The 25,075-nt window shown below is 38.0% G+C and overlaps 1 protein-coding gene across 1 annotated transcript in view; it reads right to left on the bottom strand.

Annotated features, from left to right (window-relative positions):
- The window catches only part of mad1l1 (mitotic arrest deficient 1 like 1), a 50,360-nt gene that overhangs the window by 5,597 nt on the left and 19,688 nt on the right, over positions 1-25,075 (bottom strand). The window contains exons 16-17 of the mRNA XM_014985876.2: positions 22,167-22,392; positions 20,587-20,780 (exon numbers count right to left, since the gene is read on the bottom strand). Of these exons, the coding sequence (XP_014841362.2) occupies positions 20,587-20,780; positions 22,167-22,392 (420 nt within the window). The remainder of the gene's footprint in view (positions 1-20,586; positions 20,781-22,166; positions 22,393-25,075) is intronic.

Here is a 25,075-nt window from a genome sequence, read left to right as displayed (position 1 = left end):
GGCTTTTGAGGAAATTGAAGGTTTTTAGGTGCGTCTTATAGTGCGGAAAATACGGTACTAGATTTGTTGCTGGTTGTTTTTCTGAAGAAAAAAAGTTGGTAGAAGGGTCTGAAAATCTAATTCTACTGGGTTGAACAGGCAGCCTCATCAATGAGCAGTGCTGCCATCTAGTGACTGGAGGCTTGTTTATTGTTCAAGCATGAATAAAGAAAAGAATATTACCAACTGAGCTTTAATGGTAGTCATTTTCAGTATATTAGAATATCCATTGCAATGAGGCACATCTGCCAGATTAAGAGTACCTTTAAAAAAATATTTAAGCAGTTATTTTATCTTTATTAATCCCACATTTCTGCATTCAAACATGTATTTTATTATCTATCTGATGTAATATCCTAATCTTAAAACTCATGTTTTTATTTGCTGTAAACTGAAAATCATTAATAGAAATGGCAACTTGAGAACATCAGTCTGTGTGTAATTAATCTACCTAATGTGTTCCGCAAAGTAAATTCAATTACCAAAATAAATGAACTTTTCAGTAATATTTTAATTTATTGATATTGACTCCATCATTGTGGGGATGTGGTCAGTATAGCCATGAAATAGGATTACGTTCATGGATGGATCATCTTTGTATTTATTAATCTTTTCACATGGCCAAGTCTTTGATTCAAAACTGATTCTCACTACTCTAGTCACAACACCGGCTGGAAGTGGTTTAAGGTGTTTCTCAGGACAATTTCTTCTTTGACAACTTCCTCCCTCTTCATCTTGCCCCTCAGTCCATGGCTCTCCCAGAATTCTCCCTGGTGTGCTGCGGTTTCCTGTGTGGCTGCCTCAGAGATACACCACATCCTCACACTCGCTACCAGGTGAACAACAAACACGTGCGAATGAGGCTCCAGAGACTCCCGAGGCCTCTGAAACATTGATCACGAACAAAAGACAAACACTGCAACCAGTTACCATGGAGATCTCAGCTTCTGAAACACCTTGATGTATTATGGTACATGGAAACAGACGGCATATGAGTGGGTGTGTGCAAGACACAGAAGATTGTTTCGTGTGGGCCTGTGAGAGTTGAGCAAACTGTGAGGACCCCCACAGTCAGTTGGAATGGAAAACCAAGATAACAGCCTGGAAGTCTGCTCCAGTCCTGAAGCGCCCACTCATTGTTTGATTTCAACTTGCCAAATGTGTGAGCCAACAAATACAGATGGCCCAACAAAGGCTACTCAGTTTTACATATGGTAATAGAAACAAACTTGAGGCAATGATACTCAATGTTTCTGAGACACACACACTTAGCAGATATGAGATCCTAAATATTAACTTTATAAAGCCACAGCCATTTCATCAAATATTTTACTCTGGGTGTTCATGTTATGAACGACAGTCTTTGGTGTGAAGGTTGTTACACCGAGAAAAGGACACGGCTATTTTAAGTATCCGTGAGATGTTTAATTATTAAGGCAAATGAGGAACACTAGCTGTTAAAAGCTCCTACCACAGAAACTGTATTTTCCACACAGGCATTTCTTCTGCAACAGAGACAGACCTCCAGACATGACAGGAGGGCTTAATGGAGTAAGGCAAATCCCATTTATCATAATCATATTTGAACTTAGGTGTTTGTCAGATACACTTTCAGTTGGATCGAGGTTCCCACTACATACATCTTTCCAGTGATGTTATAACTGTTATTATAACTGCTTCTTGTTGTGGTTTCTCGATTTTGTTTTTTTTTTCTTTTTGCAGGTGGAGAGAGAGACTTCAAGGGTATCAATTTGTGTTCTTTCTATGATTCTCTCCAACATCTCCTTCTTTCTCTTTAAATCTTTTCCCAGTCTTTCTCTCTTTCTTGCCTCTGCCCATCACATTTGAAATAAACCCAAAGCAACTGCTAATAAAGTTTCATACATATATGAAGTGGAGCGTCATGGCAAAAACTGTGATGCTCCTCTTGTGAAAGTAAATCTATTGGGCCTCGCTTTCACACTCATACAACTTTGAGGTTGAATCTCCGCTCTGCTCCCCACTGTAAATGGAATTACAAGCACCACTTCAGCGAGTTTTGAAATCAGGGAACATTTATCCTATCAAAGTGAGCAAAAGGTGCCAAGACACAGAACGAGGGGTTTCCCGATCGGGAGAAGGAGCGTGAGGAAGCCGCAGTGGTTCAGCCGCATAAAATGGAGTTATTAATAGTTTTACTCATTCCAAAAAACACTTCTGCTGGTATTTGCACATTTGTTTTTATACATTGTAAATAGGCTGTTTTTAAATGCACAATTACACACACATTTTGCAAAAAAATAAAATAAAAAAAACATTCTACTCAGTTGCACATTCCTTTGGACCACAGTATGCTATTTTTGATAACTGTCCTGTAATTACTGACATTTTGATACGTATTTTAACACTTTTAGCTGACCTGTCACTTTGCTGCTGCAATACCTGAATTTCCCCAATGTGGAACTGTAAGGGATAGTCCTATTCTACTGGTGCTATTCTTTTTGGTACTTTTTGGCAGGTCATTCATTTTCAATATTCTTTCATATTTACTTCGTACTTTAAATGGTAAATGGCCTCTACTTGTATAAGCTGAGAGGACCCCCAAAGCATTTCACAACACTACATTCAGTCATTCACACACATTCACACGTTTAGTTGAGGTTTACTGGCTTACTGAATTTGTTGATTAAAGTATTTTAACTAGAAGGTTGAAGTATGTTTGAGAGAAGTAGCCTGTGTGTATACTACATAGATGTTCAGAGTCTTGCTGTCTTAGAACGTAGGTGCTGAACCTAATCCTTCATTTATTATAATTTAATCTTCTTTCTCAGTTCATGATATAACTGGGTAACATTAGGTTCATCAAGTTCATTTATTTATGTTTCTTACCATTTTCTGTGATGTATGCTGTGCTACCATCTCTGCAGTGCTGCAGTTGAACACAGCAGGGCCTTGAGCTGAATGCTAAAACCAGACATCAATCTGTTCACACTGACCATGCCTTTTCACTTCTTCTGTGACTCTAACATTTACTAATTGGCACAAAACACAAAGTACAGCTCAGGCTGAGGGGAACGTCATTAGGTCTTAATATTATTCATATTCAGAAAATATGAAGACTTTGAATTTATATTCTTATTTTTAAGTAGGAAAAGTGTAAATTTAATGGCAGTGCATTCAACACTTCACGGTATGGAAGGAAATGAGCCAACAAGCAACCGCTGAAAGGTTCGAGGCACTACCACCAACAGGGCCACAAAACTGTCCTGCTCAACATGAAATATAGCTCTTAAACTAAATCACTGCTTTCTCAGAAACTGATTATTTTAATTTAGTCTGATATAATTATGACAAGTAACTAGAAGTATCATTTACTGTCATACATAAACGTGTAAATAATGTGTAAAATTCCTTGCAAATATTTGTAAAGTAGAATCACAAAATCATTGATTTTGCTTGCAAAAAAAAATAATCACAAAACAAGTGTGAAATCCTACTATTTTCAAATACGTTTGAGTAAAGTAAATCAGAGACTAGATTTGTGTTTATTATTCTTCATCGAATAAAATATTCCAAAATTAATGAAAGGTCTAATGAAACCACAGTTGCATCCAAATACCAACCTTATCAATGCTTACTTGCATATTCACACTTCTTTAAAAATGTTTTAAACATTATCTGACCTTAATAAAAAAAATCAGCAAGGTCCTATTTACTGCATATGTTTAAGCATCAACAGAACTGCATGGCTGACTTAATGTCGCCTTGCAAAACCTGCAAAACCATGGAAGGTGATGTTAAATTAAAAAACAAATATCACAAGTTTCATGGGCGCCTGCTGGATATTACCAGAGAGTATGCAGAAAACTATCACTGCACCTGACCCCCACGTGCACAACCACATCTCCAACACGCGTAATGTGCATGGCCCACAAAACCAGCATAAACCTAACCCACACAGATGTCACACAGATGCAATCTACATGACCCACAAAAACGGTTCAACATGAGTTCAAAGGTCAGGCGGGATCTACTCAACTCCTCTTACTCCACTTATTCATTTCTAGCTAGCTTCAGTGTATGGTCACATTAATCTTACAGAAAGAGCGCCAAGCTGCCAAATAAACAAAAGTAAACTGACCAATAACATTTAGCCTTAGGACCAGCAGGGGCTCTCACCACAGATGCCAAAAAGACGTGGGCGATCTACAGGATGTTTTGACACAAAAGGCCATGTTTATTTATTTTTTTACAATTGCATTAATAGCAAATGGTGGAAATAATAAAAAGTCCAATAACTACATATATATCTTTTTTTACTCAAAGGAAAATCTCAAGGTACTCAAAGCGCAGCATACAGCCGTACAGCTGCAGACGCTACTGACAAGTTTTATCCACAAGGAAACATCAGGTTTTTTTCATGCGTAAACAAAGAAAAAGAGAAAATCTGCTCCCTCAATCTTAGTAATAGTAGTGAGAACATTTGTAAAGAAAATTTAAGGTAAAGTCTCAACAATGCAATGAAGTATTATCTCATTTATCTTTTCATTTGTCTATCCAATTAAAGGATATCAATACTTTGACTTGATATGCAGAGCGGTGCTTTATAGTGACTGTTTCCAGCCAAGCAGCCGAAAGATGCCTGAATGACAATAACACTCCTCTTGATATCGACAGGGTTGGAGGAAAAGGAGCACACAACCACCTTCAGAAAGACAAGTCCTTTACTGAAAGATAATGTCAGGATGCCTGCGGGGCTAGAGTATGCTAAAAGCAAAACAAAAAGCCCTGCCCATTAAGTTTTAAAATTTGCATATACTGAAAGCTCTATTTTAAGAAATGTGGCTTTCATTGTTTCCTCTAAATAGCTCTCTAAGTAAGAATACCTTTAAATGTTTGGATTTTAACAGGAGAATCTTTAGCCCCATGCGGACTTCTGCTCAAAAATGACAATATTTATTTGAATTGATGTGGTATCAAAATGACTGCAAGACTCCAGAGAATACTCCAGAGGTTTAAAAATCCACACTTCTCTTATTAAGTGACAGTAAATTAAAATGACACAAAGTGGGGGGAAAATGGAGAGAAAAGACATTCTCCCAAAAAAAGAATCATTGTTTTTTTTCCAAGTTAGCTATTTTGGCACAATTTAGCACATTGTTAAAATTTCTTAGGGTTTTTCTTAGGATTCTTTTTCCTCCCGAATGACGAATGACAAATGTATTTGTGGTAAAAGTCAAAGTACAGTGGAAAAAACACTCCACGTGTTCTGACCTCATTGCGTCAAAGCTTTCAGTTCTCCAGTCCAACTCTGTAAATGACAGAGTCTCAGGAGCCCATTGGCCGATCTGGATGATTGACACATCCATCGAATCATCAGAGCCAACATAATCTATGGGCAATTACAAAAAATGTCATAACCAACATCATTCATTCATTTTAAGGAAATGCAATTGCTGTTAAACGAGGAAATGTGGCATTGGAATATTCCAAGCGGTAACCAGCAACCTAAAAAAAATGTCAGGAATCAAATCAGTGTGACGCAGAGAAAATGGATTACGGGAACCCAGTGAAAATATCTACTGCAGCATGGATTATGACCATAACACGGCAAAAGTACGACTAAATTTATGCTTAGATACATTGATACTAAGTAGTATTCACCTCCTTGAATGTTTCACCCTTTTTACTGCTTTTAAAGGGGCAGTAAAATGTGTTTTTACTGTGATTATTCATAATAATCACAGTAAAACAAGTTTTATTCTGCATTAAAACTTGTTTTATTGCAGTTTTAATGCAATAAAACTGCAATAAAACAGTTTTATTGCAGGATGAGATTATTGTGAAATAATGACATGGATCTAAATACTCTCTTAGACTGTGGAAAAGCATGTTTGTTTGTCCTGTGTGTCTCTGTGTTGCCCTGCGACAGACTGGCGACCTGTCCAGGGTGAACCCCGCCTCTCGCCCGGAATGTCAGCTGGAGATAGGCACCAGCATCCCTCCCGACCCCACTAGGGACAGGAGTGTAAAGAAAATGAATGAATGAATGAATGAATGAATGAATGAATGAATGAATGAATGAATGAATGAATGAATGAATGAATGAATTGATGAATTGATGGACGGACGGACGGACGGACTGTGGAAAAGCAAACCGCAGTCTAGTTCTTGAAGCCAGTTAAGAGCTGGCTTTAAAATAAGAAAGACGAGACAACATAACTTAAAGGGGTATTATGATGTAAGTATAATACAGCTTTTTTTACCAGGGTTTTACTGAGGAGTAGCTCATAAAATGAGCTCAGCAGATCTGCAGTTCCACATCTGCTGAAACATGTGCGGTTTCCATCAGGTGTTCACTAAATGCTGCTGGCTAGTAGGGCTGTTGTAAACGAATATTTTAGTAATCGAGTAATCTATCGATTATTCTTACGATTAATCGAGTAATCGGATAAAAAAAATAATAATAAAATGAAATATTGGTAAATCTGGCATAATACCGGTGTTACTATCAGATATCAATATCAGTCCAATTTTTCATATTTGAGCATCCCTAACAGTTGCTTTTTTGTAGTTTGGAAAACTAACCTGTAACAATAATAGCTCACTTTCTAAGTTAACTAGAAGAAAAGTTATAGAAAAATCTGAAATTATATTGAATTTAATAACAAAGAGGCAGGCTCACAAATATGCTTATAAAAAATGTCTACAATCCAGCTTTTAGTTTATGTATTCATCTTCAGTGAGTTTAATAGATTAATTAAACTCACCTTGCCACCTAACCTGTCACGCTTTGGGTTTGAAAATACGGGAAATGCCGCCTGGAGTGGAAGGAGAGGGCGAATGAACGAACATGGGGTGGAGGGGAGGAAATAGACCAGCGGACTGACGAACCGTTAGACCGGGGGACGAACACGGGGGGAAGCAATACGGGATATTTACGACACCTTCACTGGTCACACTCAGAAACTCATCTACCAGCCATGTACGATGCGCTCCGCCACCCGTTCCTTCAGACCGGGATATGAAATTTATTGTGCGGTTCGTCGGTAAAGCTACATTTACACGGTAAGCATCAGCTACTCAGCCGCCCGCCCTGTTCAGGCTATCCGCTCACCTCAGCGCTCTTCCCGCCGTTCGCTTTCAACCAGCAGCCCCGGAGGAGAAATGCTGCCGTACTCCAGGCATTCCCCAGTCATTTTAAGGATGCTTATTGGTTCCCCAAAAACGATAAAAAGTCGGGCATTATCATCAATCAATAAAATCCCCACGGGCCAATCTTGAAGATTGGACTTTATGCCGCTGAGACTTAGCTTTTGTCAACAACTCAGAGGCGGAAGTGAGAGCTCCGCGCAACGCAAATGAAGTCCCGGCCGGAACACGGTGCGCTAACTAATAAAACATAAATTAACGAAGCTTCGAGGCAGGTAAATTTTCCTCGAGGAATTTTAGTAATCGAGGTACTCGAATCATTCGAGGAATCGTTTCAGCCCTACTGGCTAGTCTGAAGGAGCTGAGTGTGGAGAATCGCAGGGGAGGGCTGATCTGTGAGGCAGAAGCGCTGTAGTTTGGAAACTGCAAAGCTTCGTCCTTGAAGGCGGAGCTGGCTCCATTCAGGAATTTTGCACAGCTGAGTAGTTGCCATGGAGATAAAAGGATTTCTCTACATTACATAAAAAAATAAATAAAATATTTGATGAGTGAATGACATTATAACATGATGTAAAGCTCAAAAAAGTTGATTCTACATAATACTGCTCCTTTGAAAACCAATCATGATCAATAAAATTTGGCTTTTTTTAACAAAAAAAAATCCTTAAAAGCCAAAGTGAAAACTAATTACTATTAAATAATGATAAAATAATTTAAAAAATAGTATCATAAAATAAGTTTTTGCATTACGTCAGTATTTGATAGATGCGGCTGTAATCACAGCATGTAGTCTGTGTGACTAAGTCAAATCCAGTCACAAATTGTCTATTGGACTGAGGTCTGGGCTTTGACTGGGCCACTCAAGGCCACTCAAAATTTGTTGTCTTCAAACTATTTCCGTGTATCGCAAGCTGTATACTTCGGGTTATTGTATTGCTGGAAAATAAGTTTTAAACAACTGCATGTAAGTAGGAGCACTCAGATTTTATTACTATGACAGTTTCACAAGCCAAGGAGTCGCATTTGGAGGAGTTTGGACAGCAGATTTCACAATCAGTGGCGATGTAAAATTATTCTAAGTTAAACAAACAACTTCATTTGGGCAGGCCTCTGTTATTTTGTTTAACCTACACTCAACTCCTTGAAGTTTCATTTCAAATTATGCTGAATCCAAGGAGTCCCATCAGATAATTAATTTTAATTACCAATTTCATTAAAACATTTGCTGTAGTACTCCTAATTGCAGTTTTTCTATTCATTTCAAGTGGAAATTTACACAAGCCTTCAAAAATTAAACTCGTCTGCTTAAGATGTTTCTCTTATTAGCAAACAGTGGATACTATTACTTTTATTTTCTTCCCCTCTTTATGGAGTTCCAAACAATTGCATTATGCTAAATAAGTTAGATAATAACTAACTGCATCACTCCAGAAAAGCACAAGATCTTCAATTTTCTTTATGCCTGAAGTCTTTCACCATTGTTTCATCAGACTATAATGTTAAGATGTCACACCATGGATGTGACAGATAGTTTATTGAGATGATGAAAGTCAGAGATCATCTGAGCTCTAATGCTAATTAAAGACAAGATTTTTTTTCTCTTTGCCTCTTACGATCAATGTCATTTACTGCACAGATTTCTAGCCACATCATTTTACCGTAGTCCAATGGTAATGACTGCACTCTAACCTTCAACTCTCTTTAGTCCCGTCAGTGACATTTGCAGTACTCACCTCTACGCCTGTCTCACAAAGAGCATCCTCTTTACCCACGCACAGTTCAAATGCACAACATACATGCTAATTGGTGGTGGAGGAATAACAAATAAAAATCTGATATGCAGATTAATATGTTTCCAATTCAATGCAGGCTCTGGCTTTTTTTTTTTTTTTGTATTTAAAAGCAGGATGTCAGAGTACCGAAGACGAAAACTGCGTACGGCACCAAAGGCAAAACATCCATATTTATATTCTAATCAGCCGTTTGTTCATTAAACTTAAAGTGCCTCTCTTATGTATGAGCAACAAGTATCTGATGAGTACAAATTATTTTGTCAGTGGTATAATAGACAATTAAAATGAGCAACTGATTAACCTGATTCTTAGTGGCATAAATACATAAAACATGTGAGCAGTTGCAGCAAGCAGTCTGACAGACTTCATCATAGCATCTTAATCTGAAACTGAAAGTCTTAGAAAAAATTTAACTTTAATTTGAGTGCAATATTAAAGTGATCAAAAAAAGAGAGAAAAACATAAGAAATGGTTGTTTTTAACCAGAAATTGCCCGGTCCACTAACAATTCACATAACTTAATTTTAGGACACATTTTTGTTTGTATTCTTTATAACTTGCAGTTAGCAAATGTGCTACAAAAAGTTTATGTTGTAATCAGTGACTTCCTGCGACACTGGACTGTAACTATGTAGTGACACACTGTCACCTTTTCCCTTTTAACTCTTCAAAATGAAAAACACTAGCAGGCATGTTGTGTGTGACAGTGCAATATCCTCCCTTGAATCCTAAAAGGGAGAATAGATTTATACTCTCACATTATTTACCCCAAAATGTGTCCCTATTGTCTGATTCTTGCAGCTTAATTAATGTCCATTGAACTAGTGAATGTTTTTCCAATCTGCTATTGTCCAATAGTAATCCTCGGAGTCCAGTTTTGAGCCGACTGAAGTGAAACCTCAGTTCCAGGTGTTCCTTTGCAGCAGTTTAAAGTTTCAATGTGTATTTAGAGATGTTGGACTCCAACGTTACATTCAGTCATTCAAGGTTAAACCAACAAGAATCATGAACGACTGTCATGTGAACGTTAAACCTACTCAAGATATGCAGATCCAGTGTTAAGATGAATGTATGGAATACTGATCATGCCACATTTGGCAAGAACTATAAAAATAAAATAATTGGCTGGATAAAGTAATAATTGTGGCAAAGATTACATCCAAAAAGTAAAAACATTTCGAACTTATTTGATTATCCAATGTGACAAAGTAAAATTTATCCATTTCAACAGTTTTAATTTAACACCATAACCGTTATTTAATCCCTCCTTTTTCTCAAACTAATAGTTATACTGGTTTACTTTTCCTAAATTATTTTTTCTAATTTTTCCCATTTTCTTTACTTACTATTTAGAAAGTTCTTGTTATTTATTTTTTGAATGCAACATTTTCCACATTAATTACTTTATCCAGTTATTATTTGTATTTTTGTTGCCAATTAAGAAGCTTCTGAAAACAATCCAATTTACTGCAGAATCAGATATTCTGGAAAGAGATGAAAAATAGAAAGAGAAAAAAAGAAAGAATAGAGGAACGAGAGAAGAATGGGGGCACCCAGAAGGTTTAATGTTACACATATTTGACCCAAAAAGATGAGGAAAGAGGCAACAAATTATAGCACTGGAAAAAAGTTTAGATGCCAGCTCAGGAAACACAGAGGTCATGTGAGCAATTTAACCAATTAGGAATTTTCTTTCACCAAAGTTTAAACTACTGAGGATGTAGCTGAGGAAGAGGAGTAGAGCATGGATCTGTAAAGAAGAGAGCCACTCTGACAAGTAGTAGATAAGATTAAAGTGAACGGTGGTAAATATCTTCAGCTAAAGTATGAATGTGACAAGATTTCTTGAGGATCTCACAAGTATCACCATTTTTATCCATTCTTACAAATATCTTCTTGAGACAACAGACTGAATTTGTTTTGCCTATTTTCTCAAGAGTGGTGCCCCGACTTGGTAATTTTCATCTCATATTATGTTTGTACCGCTGCTACAGACCCAACACAGCAAATATTCATCACTAACATTCATTCCATATCAATTATTGAACAAACTACAAACGTACATGGGGGCTGTCATTCTGTGGCTGGGGACATCAGCTGGATTTCTGCTGCTATGTATCACGTTACCAACCAGACAAAGGACATATGCTCTAGACACTGACCCAAAGAGTCAGTGGGACCCAACCGGAGCCGGCACGCAAACAGGCATACACAGTGACAAACATGCGTGCACCCAGACGCACGCACGCACGCACCCAGACGCACGCACGCACGCAAAGCTACAAGCACACCACCTCCCCAGGGGGCAAGCAGGACAGAAGACTGTCAGGAGAAATCAGAGTTAACATTCCCTTCTGTCACTGGGATTTTAAACTCCTGGGTTTCTCTCTGAAGGTTTCATTTCCACTATTAAACAAACAAACAAAAAAAACACAGTTCATGTATTCAGTCTTGTATTCCCATTAGACTTTGTGTTTATTGCTTATGTTTACTTTCATGGCAATAAGCAATACAGAAATGAGTGCTTTGTTTCAATGAGCAAAGTGAAGCCCAGTCCCTGAAAGACTTACGTTTTTCATAAATATTTCGGCAATATACAGGTGCTGGTCATAAAATTAGAATATTGTGATAAAGTTCATTATTTTCCATAATGTCATGATAAAAATTAAACTGTCATATATTTTAGATTCATTGCACACCAACTGAAATATTTCAGGTCTTTTATTGTTTTAATTTTGATGATTTTGGCAAACAGCTCATGAAAACCCAAAATCCCTGTCTCAAAAAATTAGAATATTATGAAAAGGTTCTCTGAACGAGCAATAAAAATAATCATCTGAATCAACAAAGTAACTCTAAACACCTGAAAAAGATTCCTGAGGCCTTTAAAAACTCCCAGCCTGGTTCATTACTCAAAACCGCAGTCATGGGTCAGACTGCTGACCTGACTGCTGTCCAGAAGGCCATCACTGACATCCTCAAGCAAGAGGGTGAGAAACGGAAAGAAATTTCTGAACGAATCGGCTGTTTGCAGAGTGTTATATCAAGGCACCTCAGTGGGAAGTCAGTAGGAAGGAAAAAGTGTGGCAGAAAACGCTACACAACGAGAAGAGGTGACCGGACCCTGAGGAAGATTGTGGAGAAGGGCCGATTCCAGACCAAATTAAATTTTCATCTCCATAAAACTTTTCAGCAGATGGAAGCATGAAGTGCTCCAAAATCTTCTGATAGCTGCTGCATTGATCCTGCCCTTGATAAAACCCAGTGGACCAACACCAGCAGCTGACATGGCACCCAGACCATCACTGACTGTGGGTACTTGACACTGGACTTCTGGCATTTTGGCATTTCCTTCTCCCCAGTCTTCCTCCAGAGTCTGGCACTTTGATTTCCGAATGACATGCAAAGTTTGCTTTCATCCGAAAAAAGTACTTTGGACCACTGAACAACAGTGGTCCAAAGTGCTGCTTCTCTGTAGCCCAGGTCAGGCGCTTCTGCCGCTGTTTCTGGTTCAAAAGTGGCTTGACCTTTGACCTGGGGAATGCGGCACCTGTAGCCCATTTCCTGCACACGCCTGTGCACAGTGGCTCTGGATGTTTCTACTCCAGACTCAGTCCACTGCTTCCCCCAAGGTCTGGAATCGGCCCTTCTCCACAATCTTCCTCAGGGTCCGGTCACCTCTTCTCGTTGTGCAGCGTTTTCTGCCACACTTTTTCTTTCCTACTGACTTCCTACTGAGGTGCCTTGATATAACACTCTGCAAACAGCCGATTCGTTCAGAAATTTCTTTCCGTTTCTCACCCTCTTGCTTGAGGATGTCAGTGATGGCCTTCTGGACAGCAGTCAGGTCAGCAGTCTGACCCATGATTGCGGTTTTGAGTAATGAACCAGGCTGGGAGTTTTTAAAGGCCTCAGGAATCTTTTTCAGGTGTTTAGAGTTACTTTGTTGATTCAGATGATTATTTTTATTGCTCGTTCAGAGAACCTTTTCATAATATTCTAATTTTTTGAGACAGGGATTTTGGGTTTTCAAGAGCTGTTTGCCAAAATCATCAAAATTAAAACAATAAAAGACCTGAAATATTTCAGTTGGTGTGCAATGAATCTAAAATATATGACAATTTAATTTTTATCATGACATTATGGAAAATAATGAACTTTATCACAATATTCTAATTTTATGACCAGCACCTGTATTGTGCAGACTCTGTCTATCTGTCTCTCACAGCTCTAATTTGTCTCTTTCTGCCTTCCTACTCGTCATTTTAGATGTTCTGTCCCTTAGGAATAAAAGCAAGAAGAGTCCTCTGTCATTCCCTTTAGATGAGTCTGTCACGTTATTTTACAGTCAAATCATAAGCCGTTCAAAAGTAACATGCTTTTGTGGACAGCTGTAGAAAATGTACCAATGGTCTAGTTAAATCTTAACAGTCAAGGCAGAGAAAGAAAGAGCCAGAAAGAACTTCTCATCAGTAGGATACAGTAGGATGCACAATACATCTGTTTTAGGTGGCTGGCTTGTTTCCCTCCAACAATGACTGGTATCAAAATGAAGATAATGGATCTTATAGGAACTCACACTCTTATTCACCCCACAGTGGCAGCTGAAATTGAGACAAGTCATTAAAGGAAGACCTTGTTCATAAACTGCCCCTTATTAATTGTTGTCTCCCTTCAAAGTTTTTCACAAACTACTTGACGCCTTATAAACAGTTGGCTACACCAACACATATCTGCTCAAACTCAATACCTGTTTTTCCATTTCCTCAACCTTCCCTCAGGTGATAGACTTTACAGTTAATTGGAAGTAGGTTTTAATGAGTTGGCCTTGAGATTATATCTTTTCTTTTCATTTCAGGGGAACGCTGGAGAGGAAGGGTCGATGAAGTGAAAGAAGAGTGAGGAAAAGTAAAGGGAGGTATGAAAAAAAAAATCTCTCTGTGGAGAATGTTTGAAAAGTTTCCAGTAGCTGCTATAGACTGCACATGTCTATATATCTGTTTGTTTAATTTGATCGTTAAACGCAGAAGTGTTTGAGCCACGGACAGTCTGATTCGGCAGCTCACAGGAAGTAAAATTTAAGGATTGTTCATCTAAAAACATGTCTTAACTAAAGTACAATTTTCTGTATCATACAAGTTTTCTTTATTTTGGTTGATCCTCTGGTTTGTCTTTAAACACTAAGCCCCCTCCTAATCAGTAGAAGTCTGATACTCTGCCTGTCTTTCTGTTGTTACAAAACCACTGGGGATTGGATAAGGTGTATTGTGACACCTTCTGTTGTCACTGTTTGACTCTTGATTTGATCCAATTTATAATTAACATAAGCTCTCTGATACATTCTATGACATAACCAAGTTAAAACACATTTTCTGTTGCTGCACTTTAGATTTTGGAAACCCTTCATATTTTACTTCCCCCTCAACCCTGTCCGATGTGATAAGGGGCAACTAGCTTCGAATTAGCTTAGCTTCAGTGCCACTGTTGCTACTACTGTGTCAGACATGTAGTTGCTCCTCTGCTTTGGAGGTGTGAAAGTCTGCCAAAGTAATGACGTCATATCATATTATGTGGCGCCACACATCGCTAATGCCGGTAAACCCCACAAATCAATGAAATGCATGAACTGAACATAAAAAAAGATCACATACCTACAGATTTAAAATAAAGTGTTTTTCTTTAGGCAACATTATCCTAAGCTCTATGTAACTAAGTACATTATACAACTAATCTCTCAAAGCTTTGATGGATTTTAAATCATGTCTTAATTGGGACGTTTAATTAACAAATAGTAACATACAAGCCATGATTCTCCCTCAGTTGAGTAAGAAAAAAATGTTAAAATAATTCGCACATTTTTTTCCCCCCTCACACATCTAAGGCATTTATCCCGCAGATTATTAGCACCTCAGAAATACCTAATCAGTGGTGCTAATCAGCCCCATCATCCAGTGCGGGAGGCTAAAAATACACATAAAGGCACAAACAAGTTAGGATCATACACAAACAGTTTGAGCAAACTTTTTAAAGGGGCAGTACTGTGTATTTTCCAGGTACGTAGTGCCATTTTATAGTGCAATCGAGTAACTCTTGACTCTTGATCTGATCTGGGTCTACCTCTGCATGGGATTAAAGAAGACTGTCATTTTTAGAAACTCCCACCATGCTGCCACAGAAAAGCTGATATCAATTATTTTAGACCATACATGTCATTTTATGTTTGAGCTAATGAATGGTAGATCCAAAATCTTTATGTTATTGCACAGCGTCTGTTCTACATCTAGCCGGGACTCATCTAGCGTGGTATGTTTTAACCATTCTATAATGTACCGTAACCTGTCAGCCAAGAAGTGAAAATGAAAGTTAAGCAGATCTTATCCTCTACATTTGGTCTTCTGCTGTGTTTTTAAGCTAACATGCAGGGTTTATCTTTCCACAGAAATTTAGAGAGAGAGATTCTAAACCAGCCAGATGACAGTTTGCTTGGGATCACTGAGAACAAGTAATTGATTCTTGGCAAAACCATCACTGGCTGCCTTTCCATTCACCATAAAATTATGGAATTTGACGTTTTGAAAACAAACTTTCTTAATTAAAACAAGTCAAGTTAGAAAAATCTTGTTTTGTTATTAAAGTTTTGGAACTGGTGTGGTCTTTTTTTTTTGGATGCATCAAAATTAATGCATTTCACAAAACTACAATGAAAACCCTTCTTTCGCATCATGAGTCACGTTATAAATAAACGGATGTTACCACCGGCAGAAAAGCCGAAGACGATAGGAAGTGGTAAGAGGACGATGACGAGGCATGTTTTTAATGAAATATCACGTAAACAAGCTTATTCATGCGTGATTTCAATTGCATGTTTTTGTTCAACAAAAAGACAGCAACTGGGAAATTATGTATTTTTTATTTTTTTTTTTTACTTTAGTGGAAAGCTTTACACACTTTTGTCATGGAAACAGAGCTTTTTATTGAAGCAACCCTTCCCATGGGTATGACTTTCCATATGGCAAGATCATCTTCCACTTTCTTTAAAAGTGGGATATTATAATTTGCTTAGTGTAACACCAATCTGTCATTAACAAGCAGAGCTTTTGATAAACTACGTACAGCTACCCAGCTTTTGAATCAAACCAATTCAAATTTATAAAAAAATACTGCAAAGACAGTCAACTCTGACACTCGTAATATTTCATCTTTCAAAACCCTACAGATTAGCTGTTCAAAAAATCACAGTCAGGCTTCACACTAAGTTTGTAAAATTGATCAAAAGAAAGAGCACTCAGGTATCAACATTATCTGATTCTTTGTGAGTCCAAAGCATGGAGTTGAAATAAGTCTAAATATTTGAAATATCTAAAGTACAAGGGAATTTTCTTGCCACTATGTCCTTGCCGCTTGTTCAAATGAAGTCAGAGTCTGAGGTTTGTAAAACCTCATTTATTCATCCATTTATTTTTTCCGTCTTCTGATACCAGTGCTTCATTTCATCTAATGTTAAAGTTAACTTGTGTTGTTGAGTATTTAGCATTCAGTCTCTGAGGACTGCAACTGTCAGTCAAATTTCAAGGCATTTCATGTTTATGGCTCCTGAGTGTTGGGCTGATTGACAGCTGATTGAGAGTACCAGCCATGAAGGTTTCTCCCCTGGGATGGCAAAAAAGGATGTCTTCTAGCACAGCAGTGTCCATATAATTCATGATGCAATGTTAATCAAAATGCTCTCAAGGACCTTCCATTGTGCGTAGCCAATCAGCATTAGAGCAGCGCTAACCGTATCTTCAGTTTTACAACAGGTATGAAACCCATAAACTCCACATTCCATGTTGGACAGCTGTGAAGAGAGCACTGCTGACATTACAGATCTAGTTGTCTGGTAAATGTGTACCACCTGGTCCCACCTTGCAATCTAGCATGCTTGTTCATTCACTTTAAACTTGATAATGTACCACACGTCAGGTCAGTGACTTCCTCTCAACAGGAAGGCTTTGGAAAGAAGCTTAAAGTCTCTTAACTGTCAACCCCAGAAACGTTTGCATGCCAGTTACAGCAAAACTCCACTTTCATTGAAGGGTATTTAATGAAAAGTATGTATTTTCCAAGCACATTTTATAGCACAATTAAATAACCGTTACCTTCAGTTGTTATAAAAAAAGGTTATATATCAAATATGACTTAAAAGAATTTGACTTAATTTAAATTGGGCCTCTATCTCTTTAAGAAACTTCTGCTCTTACTGGGACTCCACCTTCAGGAAGTCATCACAACATGGCTCCTCTATTAGCCCTTTAGCAATGTTTTTACCAGCTTTGCACTGAGAAATAGTCCCTACAATGAGCTCAGTAGATGTAGAGTTTAATCAGGTGTTTGCTAATTGTTGCTGGCTAGTCTGAAGGAGCTGAGTAGGGCAGTGGTAGGGGAGGGCTGGTGTGTGAGGCAGAAGCAGCTCTGAGGAGGATTGGTTGCATAGAAGATTAAAGGATTTTATTTTTTTCAAACATGCATGAAAAAAAAAGAGGCAACAGTCTACAACTGATGTCAATTGAGACAACGAAAGCCTTAAATTTTCATCAGTAATATTCAGAGTCTGAATATTACGTCTTTAAGCCAGTAGTCAATTGGAATTTATGAAAGAATGACTTTTATGAATGCTGTGGTTTTTGTTTGACCATAACTCTTGATTTGGTCCTTTTTGAAACAAACAAACAAACAAAAAAAAAAACAACAACAACCATATCTGATTAAATTCAATTGAAGGTAAGATCAGGTATAAGATCAGGAGGTGTGTGCATAAAACAAGCCAAATCAATAACACTTTAGTTTAGCTCCAGTACTTCTTTCTATCAGCTTCAGGTGCTCAAAAGAGACACTTGTTGTCTTTTGAAAAGAAGTGAGGGGTGCACCCTGTACATGATCACTTTTACTAGCAGTAAGTCCATACAAAGTTATGCTTTGGTATTTAAGTTGCAGAAGTTATAATCACATTATGTCTTCAAACTTTCATACAGTGTCAGCTGCTGGAGTTGTAGAGTTTTAATGATGAAAGGCAGGAAAAGTGTTGCAACAACACCTAAAGCCATGACAAAGACTGAAACAGAAAGTCTTCTAACCATTGCGTAATGAGGCAGACCTCAGTCATGCTGAGAGAAGGCAGGGCATGACCAGGCAAGAATCTCCGCTAACAATTTCAGTTATTCACAAACCGTAGCAATGCTTTGAGGGCTGAAAAATAATTTGACTGAAGGTTGGTGAAACATGTCAATCAACATGTTTGTTGATTGACAAGATGTAACCGCTGTGTCACACAGCGATGAATTCATTAACAAACGACGAGTAGAGGAGAGCGACTGTGGCCAGTTAAACATCTTGTATATCATAGAAGGGAGATTTGGTTGCCTCTGCTGAAAGGGGAATATTAGCAAAGTTATCTGGCAACTCTATTGGTGTGGTGATTAACGGTAGAATCCCATTTGTAGAGGCTTCTATGCTTCCTGTTCAAAATGCCATTTTGTTTGCATTTAACGCTGCTGGATTGTAACCAGGTGGTCGGTAGATCATAGAATGACGACACAGGAGAAGTGGTACCTACATACTGAAGGGGAAACACAGACTGATCCAACACTTATTACAATACCGGAAAAGGTACTTTCCGACAGAGTGAAGGAAAATTGTTCCAGTACACTGAGGGGGAAAATTTTAAAGTTCTGTTACTGCGCACCGGTGCATAGCGACCCACTTAAAGCAGTAAAAGTATGGCTCAGGTCTGACTAGAACATAAAATTCAGACAGATTTTATGTGCAAACACTGGATTTTTTTAGAAGATAGACCTGTACCTAATACAAATGGAAAAACAACATATTGCTAAGTCGTTGTTCAAAAAATGAATACCTCGTCAGATGATATTTATTGCTTTAAGTCTTAATCAGGATAGTGTGGGGTTTTTTCATTATGGTTAGATCAGTTCAAAAAGCTAATAAATAGATCCGTAAACACAAAAGCGTAAGGATATTATATCTATGATTTCAGTATGTTTTAGTTAATTTCATAAGCGCACAATATAGTCCCGTTACTTGTAATTTCTCACCCATTAATTACCATTTTTATTTATTTCAGTTTTTGTTATTTCGTTAGTATTAGTCAGTTATAACCTTGGTCTTAATTTTTTGCTAATTTCATCCATCACCTATTAATACCTTTTTACAACCCTGTGCACATCCTGCTCTGTGCATGTGAATGGATGAACTTTGAGATGCAACGAGGTTGGTATCAAAAAGACTGAGGCAAACATGTGATCACTTTAGCAGGAAAATGTACACCAAGAGGGTGTACACATTGTGTGTGTGTGTGTTTTTAGATTTTTAGATGAATATATGAGGTCAACAAATATTGGCAGTAAACTGTCTCCTCCAGCAGGGTCTCAGGTGGGCGAGCTGGGCACACCAGCAGCTGTAATAACAACACACCTATTCTCACACATTCTCATTCCCCTCGTTTATAATTTTATGTCACATTTTACCCTGTCGGATCTCAAATTTGTCCTTGAGCAAGGCATTAATTAGCTACAAAGATATTAAACCTGCTCCCTAACTTGCCGGAAATGATTTCCCCACAGTTTGGATTTGTCTTAGCTGCAGGACACCCATCATCACACCAGCAAGCAACAACACAGTGATTACCCACTGCTACAAGCTCAGATCAGAGCAGAGCAGCAGAGAAAGAGGGAGATGAACAAAAACAGAGATAAATGGGATGAATGTACCCACCACTGAATGGACGGATGAAAAGAAAAAAAGAAAAAAGCATGAATGAGTAGAGGAAGGACAACATATTTTTCCCCTCTCACTAGAGGTACTTAAGTAAAGGATTTGCTCAACAGATAAGGGACAATCACATACAGTTAGAATTGAACCTACTCAAGCATACAGGGAGCAAGAGAGAGATTAAAGCCCCATGTCCCTGACCTAACACTCTGCCAGCCTCTGTATCACTCACACATAATTCTTCCACTTATGTTCTTAGCTCAATGAGACAAGTATCAACTCTATATTTATAAAATGTAGAGATCAATCAGTACTGAACTCTACATTTAGAGTTCAGTTTAGAACTTTACAAGATAACCGGAAGAGAACTCTGGGTTATATTATGACCCAAAGCTTAAGTTGTTTACGTCATTGATTACTTTAAAACTAATAAGCCTGTTAAAAAGATGTAAGAAAAACAAATGTAAGAAGTAACACAAGAGATTATACAAAGCACAACTTAATGTCTAATTGTAGTAGACTTAAAGTCAAAAGTATCCACGATTAAATCTACTTAAGTACTGCCAAACCTTTGGATTTACTTTTCCTTATTCATCCACAGTTTTCACTCCACAACTTTTTTGTTGCTAGGTAACCAAAGAGTGTGTGAGTTAGTTGATTCCACCAACCTTCCTTGCTCACAGTGAGAGCTGGAGAAGCTAAAGCCTTTCTTCTGCCTACTAGTCCCAGTAGTAGTCTATGAATGTTGTACCAGTGAAATCCTTTTCAATTGTACTTTTGATCTAATAATGTCGATGGCAGTCGACATTACTAGTGTTTCCTCCAGTATGGATCGAGTCCTCCCTGTAATTTTGCATACCTTTTTGAAGAGCAGCGAGTCCTGCATGTGCTCTGCGTAGACGGAGGTGAGCCTGTACTGGTTCTCGGTGGTTATGTCTATCTGGTAACCAGTCAGGACGTAGCAGACGGTGCGGAACTCCTGGATCTTCTTCTGAAACACCTCCTTCAGCCTCTGGTTCCTCAGCTCGGAGCTCTCCATCTGCTTACGTAAATCTAGAGCAAAATATAATAATTAATATACGCCTGCACTGAATACGTTTTACATATGAATTTCAGCCGTCTGTGCAAGACATCATCTTTGTAAACATTGAGCATTCTCCACCTATTCTCACTACACTGACGCAGCACTGATGGACAGATCTCAAACAAAACAAATGCAATGTCTCCATAGAAGTACAGCTGCTCACTTTTACTTCTACAACATAAAATAAAATCACAGCTGGATGCTCATCACAGTAGAAACAGGACCAGGTATCACTTCAACTTGTCTAGCAAAAATTCAAACAAATGCAGTTTATTTCTACAGTAAATAGCCATGTTGCTGTAGGCTGAGTGAATTCTGCCAGCTTACTGTCTGGCTATGACAGTAAACTAGTTGTAACCAGGCCCGACACCGTAGCAAATCTAACTGTTTGATAAATTGTTCCAGTAGTTATTGTGATAAACGACACTATTGTTGTTTTGAGAACATTTTCAAGCACATATGATGAATTGCATAACAACCCAAGTTTGCCATCTCAAAGATACATAAACTTTAATTTGGTTAAGAAAATAATTAACACTGGAACTGGAAGATATTTTAAGTTTCCGAAATAAAACAATCCAAAAACAATAAATAAAATCGGGGAAAAAACTACACACACACACACACACACACACACACACACACACACACACACACACACACACACACACGCACACACACACACACACACAACTGATAAAGTATCTGTAAACAAAATTGCTTTTCAAAAATTATTAATCATCAGAATGGAAATCATTGAGTTCATTTTAATTTACCATAGGATTAATTAATTTCTTGCTTATTACAACATTTCTGTTGGAGTAATCAAAAGAATACTAAAAGCTGCAGCAGCTTAATTTTATAAAAATGTCATTTTTACATATTTGTTAAACTGAGGCAGACAGACAACATGTGAAGAAATCAAGCTCTTCCGTCTCCTCCCAGTGGTTTTACTGCCATCTGCACAAATGTACCACTGCTGGTCAGAAACAACCAATCAGAGCCAAGAGGAGTGTCTCAGTGCTGCTAATCAGGCTCGTATACTTGCTGCTCACACCCTCCCCCTTGCTCTCTGCTTTGACACAGCTCCTCCTACCACGAATGCTAAGGCTAGTTAGCAAAGCTAAATCAGATAAACAGTTTTCCTGTGAGGTCGGGTCGTTTCTCCACCGTTAGCCCATAAAGACTTTTTGCTGCAGCTGTGAGACTCAACATTTATTCTTTTTTATTAACTTCAATCTTATTTACAAATCTGTATTAAACTAGCAAGTTCTACAAACAATTATTTTCCCATGCTTTCATCAAGATCCAATTCTGTACTAATCAATGACGTGTTTCCATATTGGGAATCTTACCCAGCACTTCCTTGGATGGGGGTAAGTTGATGCTAAAGCCAGGAGTATGGATGTTGGAGTCGTCTTGTGAGGCCACGCCTCCTTCCTGGAAGGAGCGTACGAGTTCCCTCAGACGCGTCAGTTCCTCTTGGACCGCCTCCGCTTCCTGCCGACGCTGCTGCTTGGCCTCGGCAGTTGGGTTCAGCGTCAGGTGGATGACGCGGGTTTTGACGGGATCATAGTCTCCCTGGACCAAGCAGAAGAACAGATAATATCTGAGTCCTTCAATAATCAGGAGTGTTAACTAGACAGACTCGTCCTGATAAGAGTGAAGAAGCTTAACAACATTTGAATAAAAGCTTGTAGATGATTTTTAAAAACTTAGTCACGAAACCATCAGTTTCTGATAAAATAGTAATTTTCTTCTTTTTTTTGCATAATACACAAGATGAAGTCATAGAAACCACCCAATGCTTTAAATAGCAGCTTCAAAGGTTTTAAAATGCTAAAGTTTGTGTTTGAATTCAGCTTCATTAAATAATAAGAGATAAAGACAATTTCCCTGAAGGAAAATCCCAGAGGGAGGGAAAGATCAATCAATCTATAAATCTATAATCTATCTCATCTAAACCGGCAGGCATCTGAGTTTTAGGGGAAATCCAGAGCTGGTTAACATACCATCTGTGTTTGAAACCCATAACAATAATAATGCATATAACAAGCCAATAAGTTGCATGTCTAAAGGAAGGAACACACGGCCAATTAAAATTGTCACCACAACATTTGAATCTACAAGACAAGAATAGAAAATTCTACACTTGTTACAATGTCATTTCATATACAACACACGGACAGATTCTTTGGCAGCAGAAAGAGAGCAGCAGGACATGAGAATAATTACACATCTTGAAGATAACAGGTCTACAGTCCTCACTTCGATCATAAAGAAACCAGAGAAAAAAAAAGACGTCACAATCCAGAAACACATTTCAGTTCCACATGCAGCGAGTTTCAGAACTCTGTTTATTTAACGATTACTTTCCCCCCTTTATCCGGCGCCATGTTGCTTGTTTCTTTAAATATTTGTTCGTAAAATAAACTTAATTAGATGTTTCCATTAGCTATGAGCCGCAACTGTCCAAATGAACAAAAATAAACAAATGAAAAATATCACCATGTGAAAACTTTCTGCATAGGATTTCTGCTAGTCTTATATAAAAATTAGCATTTCAACAAATGAGCTCTGAATCCCAATAGGTACCAAAGTCTCAAAAATTCAGAGGTTGTGTCATCCAAAACAGAAAAAAACACATTTTTAGCATAAAAATTGAATCATAATGCAAGTACACAATCTCAAAGATCAAGCTAATTTAAAAAAAATTAAAAATAACAGTTGAACTGGAAGACATTTTAAATATTCAGAATATATAAACCAAACAAACACATATAAAATTGATTATGAGTCTCTGCAAATAAACATATTAATCAGACAAGGGAAATAAGTAAAACTGGTGGTTAGAATTTTTGTGAAAAGATGCAGACATACTACTGGGTGTCAAATGTTTGCAGCATTTTTAGAAATGTTGGCGTTTTAATGAGACTAAAGGACATCTCTGGCAATTAGGAAAACCATCTTTTGAGCTGACCTTTACGTATTTTGTGTGTTGATTAAACACCTCAGTGACTGTGGAATGTGCTCAAACATGTAGACAAGCTAGCAACACAATACAAGCAAGTTGAAAAATGTCAAACTTTTGTCGCTGTTGTTGCTATGGCATCCCTTGAGTTGGGCGGGATACTGACACTTGTTGCTATCATTTATCGCTACCCATATGTTGAGCTAATTACTCCAAGAATGTGAGAAGAGGAAGAGTCAGATTATGCATCAGAGTGAAACTTTTGTCATCCAGTTTTCTTGGTAGAAAGAGAACAAACACAACGAAAACAGGCAATTATCAACCTCATTTTAATTCATCATTTATTTGTTGCGATAGACCTATTTTGACCAAATGGATTCATTAGAATCTCTGCCAGGATTTGCCATGGAGACTTGAGCTTTAGGCGAGTTAATGGATAAGTAAGAGAAGATTGGGGTTGTGCCTGAAAAGCATGAAGGAAGAGCTCTCCAATGCAGCAACTTGCTTAAAGCTGAGCCATCCTCAGCTTTAAGGTCTCCCTTTCTGTGTTGCAGTGTTAAGAGCTACATGCAAGACAGAAAACATCCCAGGGGAATAACTGAAATGTGCATTACAAGATATTTTTAGTCAGAATGGCCTGTAATTAATAAAAACCGAGTGTTGGGGTGACCTTTGTGTCTTGTGACAAGTAATTAGGAGAGCATTTACCACGTCAACAAGACTAATGGATTTTTTGTCATTTACTGCTGAAACTTTCTGTGGTCAAAAAGTCAGACCAACTCGAAACGGTTCTCACAGGGTATTTTTAAAAATAATATGCAGCACCCCGTCCCCCTCAATCACCCTTCCTACTACATTATTAGGGTTCCAAGCCCACAGAGGGGGCAGAACAGGCAACGGAAGGCAGGCCTGTTTGCCTGCTCCAGGAAACTGCTTGATCTTGAAGTGAGGACTGAAATGTACAATTCTTGGTCGACAGGCAGGGCATGGGCTTAGGTTAAATTGTAACGGCAACACCAAGTGGTGGAAGACAGACGCTTATCACCTTTAACGACTGAGTGCAATCCAGTCAATTTGACTGCTCCAGCAGAGCATGGAACCCTTTGTAATTGTACAGATTTTTCCTTATTAGTATTTTTACTTTCTGCTAAAACACATTGGGCTGAAGAACCAGAAAATGATGGAAGACATCTAATATGGTAGAGAGAGCTAACCACTACTCAGACAAAGGATTAGCAAAAGTCAATGTGTTTTAGCTAATAATTTTTAAACTATAAATCCTACAATCAAAAA

This window comes from Poecilia mexicana, unplaced genomic scaffold, assembly GCF_051168715.1.
Source record: "Poecilia mexicana isolate PSO_F unplaced genomic scaffold, ASM5116871v1 scaffold_2, whole genome shotgun sequence".
In the NCBI taxonomy this organism is placed as follows: Eukaryota; Metazoa; Chordata; class Actinopteri; order Cyprinodontiformes; family Poeciliidae; genus Poecilia; species Poecilia mexicana.
This window is presented reverse-complemented; position numbering and strand designations above follow the sequence as displayed.